Source organism: Ranitomeya variabilis, chromosome 6, assembly GCF_051348905.1.
Source record: "Ranitomeya variabilis isolate aRanVar5 chromosome 6, aRanVar5.hap1, whole genome shotgun sequence".
In the NCBI taxonomy this organism is placed as follows: Eukaryota; Metazoa; Chordata; class Amphibia; order Anura; family Dendrobatidae; genus Ranitomeya; species Ranitomeya variabilis.
In genome coordinates this window covers 474819548-474825547 of record NC_135237.1, presented here as the reverse complement: position 1 = coordinate 474825547, position 6000 = coordinate 474819548, and the positions used below count along the sequence as shown (strand labels likewise).

The 6000-nt window shown below is 39.5% G+C and overlaps 1 protein-coding gene across 1 annotated transcript in view; it reads right to left on the bottom strand.

Annotated features, from left to right (window-relative positions):
* Nucleotides 1-1563: 1563 nt before the first annotated feature.
* CPA6 (carboxypeptidase A6) overlaps nucleotides 1564-6000 on the bottom strand; it is a 204955-nt gene continuing 200518 nt past the window's right edge. Inside the window, exon 11 of the mRNA XM_077270644.1 lies at nucleotides 1564-1892. Within this exon, the coding sequence (XP_077126759.1) occupies nucleotides 1705-1892 (188 nt within the window). The 3' untranslated portion in view covers nucleotides 1564-1704. The remainder of the gene's footprint in view (nucleotides 1893-6000) is intronic.

The following is a 6000-nucleotide window of genomic DNA, read 5'->3' as shown; positions in this document are numbered from 1 at the left end:
CAGCCTTATAGGGTCTTTATAGGAGCTCAGGTACAGCCATCGTACGAGCGGGCGCGCCAATCTCACTTTTTCTTAGGGTGCCAACCTCCGCATCTAGGCAGGTGCTCAGATAGAAATGGTATCCAGGGAGAGGTCACTCATTTCTTCATGTTGGTTTAGTGAGTTTGTTATGACTTAGTTGCACTAATATTATCACCTTGTAGTTGTTAACCATTTAGGTGCATGCAGTTCTGCTTGTTGAGATTTTTTGACTGGGCATACTTCTATCATGTTAGAAGGGTCTTTTTCCTAACATTTTCTCTAGTCTTTTCTAGTATATCATTATTTACATTGACTAGTCAGCAGTATTTTTACAAGCCCGTTTTTTCCTAGGCAATTTAATTATAAGGAAGAAATCCCGCTGTTGGGATTCTTTTATCATGTTCACTTAATAAAGGTTATATTTTAATAGGGGTAGTTTTTCTTTAGTAAGCCGTTAAAAACAGAAACAACATTTGTGTATATACTTATAGCTCAGGTTTAAACTAACTGCCTGATAGATTGTGGTAAGATTAAAAAGACGACATGTCCTGGCGCTCCGATTTGAACGTACCGTAAAAATACCGCTTGAATATGGTATAAATTAACCACTGACATTCATCCATAAGAAGCAACTTGGTGAAAAAAATGGAAAGTAATCGTCATCCCTTGGATGCAGTTAATTAAAAAATGTTAGAAAAAGATTAAAAAAGAAAACGTTGATCATGTATCTGAGATTGCACAACTGCAGAAGGTGAGAACTTAATCTTTATGTTTTAATCAGTGCGTGTACATAGCAATTACTACGCTGTCTGCTTCCTCCTGCTTTTTTTTTTTGCAAGGATATTTCTCCAGTTTGTTGCTGCGTGATTGATTGGGCAGCTGAATTTCAGGAGTTTAGTTGCCCAAGAAGAAGATGAAAAGACGGAGGCGAGAGACAATCTTTGTGAATGCACTCAACTTTACACAAGTGATGAGGACAGTGAATAAAGAAGTGACCGAAGAAGCCGTCACAAGTAACTCAGAGTTTCCTCATAGGGTTATATAAAAATGCGTTTTGTAAACTTTTTTCATGTAGCTCTTTTTCCAAGTTGGTTACACTATACCTTCACTGTATGCAGCTTAGGGCTCATTCTCACATCCTATTTTTCCACGTACGAGACCGATTACTCTGATCAGACTTTGATCAGAGTGTGGTCCGAGTGTCATCCATTTTTTTCGCACATTGTGAAAAAAAAAACAAGTTTCTCCACCTTCTCCAATCTGACATCTGAGTGTGATCCAATTTTTTACGGACCCATTGACTGGCACTCATGACCATCCCTTCAAAATTAGACATGTCTCCATGATTTTCTGCAGACCTCTTGAGCCGTGAAAAATCATGGTCATGTGAATGGACCTACAAAAACATGGGTAGTACTCGTACATGAAAATAGGATGTGTGAATGAGCCTTTATGAATATCTGAAATACGACTAGTGAGAATATAAAATATTTCGCTCAAGAATCAAGATGCATTGTAAGGAAGGAGAATTCCAAAGCATAATTACAATATTTTTTTATATTTTATATTTCACGAATAAAGACAAATGTTTCATCTATACTGTGATGTAGCGTCCTATACCACATTCATCAAAGGCAGGAATGAGAAAAAAATAAAAAATAAAAATAAAATGTCTCTATTTCGCTAGCGGCATTTCCTCAGCAAATGCATGGTGATATTTTTAACTGCTAGCATTGTTTCTATACAGGTTGGCCGGATTAGACCCTCAGGTAGAAGAAATCCATAATATCCAGTGTCACGAAGTTCAAATGCAAATGTATATGGGATTCCAATATTGTAGGCCCAGTCCATGGAGCTGCCGGAACTCAAATCTGAAAGAAAAGGATGGTAATCGTGAATCACCACAAGCAATTAGCGGAAAGAAATTGTGAGTGTTGTTGGATATGCAATTGTTATGTGCTGAAAATGACAGGGCTGAGACAGAGACACCTCCGATCAAACCCTGGCTCAGGATCTAACATTATTCCGATTGTATCTCAGCTTTGGTAATTAAATGCAAATACATAAGTGGCTAAACAAAACATGTTATATGTAAAAAATGCAATAAAATACTTCATTATTCATAAATGAATATTTCTTATTATATTTTCCGGTTTATTGGGCTGGTTTGGAGCTATGAAGATTTTCTGAGACCTTTCTGCTGCTCCAGTATCTTATTATTTCAGAGCTTATGCTGTATTTCTTGCATAAGTGCTTAGAAGTGTCTGGCAGGCACATTATTAACATTCATAGATTCCCCACTTAAAGGGTTCTTCTGGTTTTGTATAAACAAAGTTCAATCTCTGAAACATGGGAATTAATGTTTACCTATCCTTTCATACATTACTTGTAGAAAAACAAGTATCTTACTGCTTTTGTCATCCACCACAGCCGGCTAAAACTGTTTTTGGTGCCCTTACCAGGCTAATGTGTTTTGATTCTTATGCTCTGTAATTTGTTAACCACTCCTTTGGAGTGAGTAGTTCCTTTTCATCATTCTGCCGGCACTATACATGCTGGAACTTTCTTATTCTACTCATCCATCTTGTATTGCCCCTGCCATTGTCCAATGGCTTGTTTTTCTTGCACTGAAAACCCACCTCTCTGTTGTGCCTGTAAGCAGGCTTTCAAACAGGATAGCAGGAGCAGAGAGGCAAAAATCTGCTCCACTTCCTATTATGCATTTTGGCATCTGTGTTGCTAGACATGGATTACATTTGACAGCAGGCAGCGGGCAGGTTACACGTTACACAAAAGAGTGAGACCATGTGGCCATCACAGTAGAGTACTGCGCACTGCAGTACTTTGCTCTGCCCTCAACAGGGCAGACAAAGTACGCCTGCGCCGGAGCCGCGGCAAGAAGCAAAGAAGAGGACGTCATCGTATGAAGATGGGAGGCACCGGACCGCGACGCCCATCGGACCAGACCGAACCGGGACCACCCCTGGGTTAGTATAATCTAACTTTCAGGTTACATCGGGGGCTTATCTACAGCATTATAGAATGCTGTAGATAAGCCCCTGATGGCGGTGGCCCTAGCTTATAAGCCTAAAATGGGGTGACAGATTCCCTTTAACTTTAGGCAAAGACTTATGGCCATATCCAGGCCTTGGAGGATACTGTGCATCATAAGATCACTACTGTTAAAGAAATGGTTAATCTTCATTTCATTTAAATCAGAAAAATAGCAGAAAAACAAAGTATTGCACAAAGTTATCATCTGAGTCTCATTTCCCGGATATTTTAAATAACAGTGGTCAATAATTCCCAGAAAATGTCAAGGACGTCTGGTTGTTGTTGCCCAGATTCTGTTTTTCTGTCCGAATACATCCAAAAATGTAAATGTCCAGCCAACATCTTATGAAACCAGAGGCATGTGCAAAGACTCCCTACATTCTTCTTGCCTAATCTATCTTGTGTCCCAGGATGTATATGACAACCCATTGTGTAAACCATGCATATGTGCCAATTTATTATGCAACGTTGTTTTTCCCATTTTGGGCTATAAAAGATGGGCTTGAGAAAATAAAGGCGGATTCATTATTATCTTGGAAAGACAACGTGTGTCTGTCTCTCTGATTTAGTTCTTCCCAATTATAGGTGCCTATGAATAGCTATACCTGAGGTTGGTTCGAGTGAGAGAAAATCTCGTCTTCAACACTACGTAAACATCGCAAACTTATGATGATGGAAGTCTTTGAGATATCATGTGCAACGGCTCAAAGAAGAAAAACGGATGATGAGCACCGGGGCAGGCAGAGAGGTGAGTATTAGGTTTTTTTCTTTTAATTAATATTCGCTTTGTTGTCCGGTACTCTTCTTTCCATGGTCGGGCGAGCCACGTCTTCGCGGAGCTTCTCTGCGGAATAATAGTTTGCAATGACGACGTGACATTATGACTTGTGAACTGAGTATATTATGGTTTTTTTTACCATCCAACATTCTTAACTAGGAATCACATGAAAGTCGGATTTTCGTATATTGGAGACTCCTTGTAAAGCAGGGGTGGGGAACTTTTTTCTATCAGGGGACATCTTAAAATCTATACCATCACTTGGAGGCCATACAAAATCATCCTGTTATATTTGGTCAAACATTTAATTAACTCACTCCTAATGTGATGGAATTAGCTGCTGCTCTTTGGTGCGGCTGTGGTGATACAGGCGCTTCTCACAAAATTAGCATATCATCAAAAAATTAATTTATTGCAGCTCTTTAATACAAAAAGTGAAACTCATATATAGAGTCATTACAAACAGAGTGATCTATTTCAAGTGTTTATTTCTGTTAATGTTGATGATTATGGCTTTCAGCCAATGAAAACCCAAAAGTCACTATATCAGAAAATTAGAATAATTAAAAAAACTGCAAAGGCTTCCTAAGCGTTTAAAAAGATCCCTTAGTCTGTTTCAGTAGGTTCCACAATCATGGGGAAGACTGCCAACTTGACAGATGTCCAGAAGGCAGTCATTGGCACACTCCACAAAGAGGGTAAGCCACAAAAGGTCATTGCTGAAGAAACTGGCTGTTCACAGAGTGCTGTATCCAAGCATATTAATGGAAAGTTGACTGGAAGGAAAAAGTGTGGTAGAAGAAGGTGCACAAGCAGCTGGGATAACTGCAGCCTTGAAAGGATTGATAAGAAAAGGCCATTCAAAAATATGGGGGAGATTCACCAGGAGTGGTGCTGGAGTCATTGCTTCAAGATCTACCACACACAGATGTATCCAGTACATGGGCTACTAGTATCGTATTCCTTGTGTCAAGCCACTCATGACCAATAGACGCCAGAAGCATCTTACCTGGGCCAAGGAGAAAAAGAACTGGACTGTTGCTCAGTGGTCCAAGGTTTTGTTTTCCGATTAAAGTAAATTTTAAATTTCATTTGGAAATCTCGGTCCCAGAGTCAGGAGGAAGAGTGGAGAGGCACACAATGCAAGCAGCTTGAAGTTTAGTGTGAAGTTTCCACAATCAGTGATGGTTTGGGGAGCCATGTTATCTGCTTGTGTAGGTCCACTGTGTTTTATCAAGACCAAAGTCACTGCAGCCGCCTACCAGAAAATATTGGAAAAGATCATGCTTCCCGCTGCCGACAAGCTTTTTGGAGATGGAAATTTCATCCTCCAGCAGGACTTGGCACCTGTCCACACTGCCAAAAGTACCAATACCTTGTTTAAAGCCAACAGTATCACTGTGCTTGATTGGCCAGCAAACTCGACTGACCTTAATCCCATAGGGAATCTATGGGGTATGGTCAAGAGGAAGATGAGAGGCACCTGACCCAACAATGCAGATGAGCTGAAGGCTGCTATCAAAGCAACCTTGGCTTCCATAACACATCAGCAGTGCCACAGGCTGATCTCTTCCGTGCCACGCCAAATTGATTCAAAAGGAGCTCTGACCAAGTATTGAGTACATTTACTGAACACACATTTCAGTAAGAAAACATTTCAGTTTTTAAAATCATTTTTCAAGCTGGTGTTATGAAGTATTCTAATTTACTGAAATAATGACTTTTGGGTTTTCATTGGCTGTAACCCATAATCATCAACATTAACAGAAATAAACACTTTAAATAGATCACTATGTTTGTAATGACTCTATATAATATATGAGCTTCACTTTTTGTATTGAAGTAACTGAAAAAAAATAACTTTTTGATGATATTCTAATTTTGTGGGAAGCACCTATAGGTGGTATTAATGATACTACGCATAACTGCATTTCCAGATTTGAGTCGGTCTGGAGCTCATTCTCAGTCGAGTCTGAATTTTGAAAACTTGTGGCAGTAAGTTCTAAACAGATGTAGATTACAATATATGTTTCGTTACAGTGGGAAATTCATCACTGCTCACGGTACCTTTATAGAACTCAACCAGTGGGGGTCTGCAATATATACATCACACACAGTGGCATGTAAACATTTGGGCACCCTTGGTC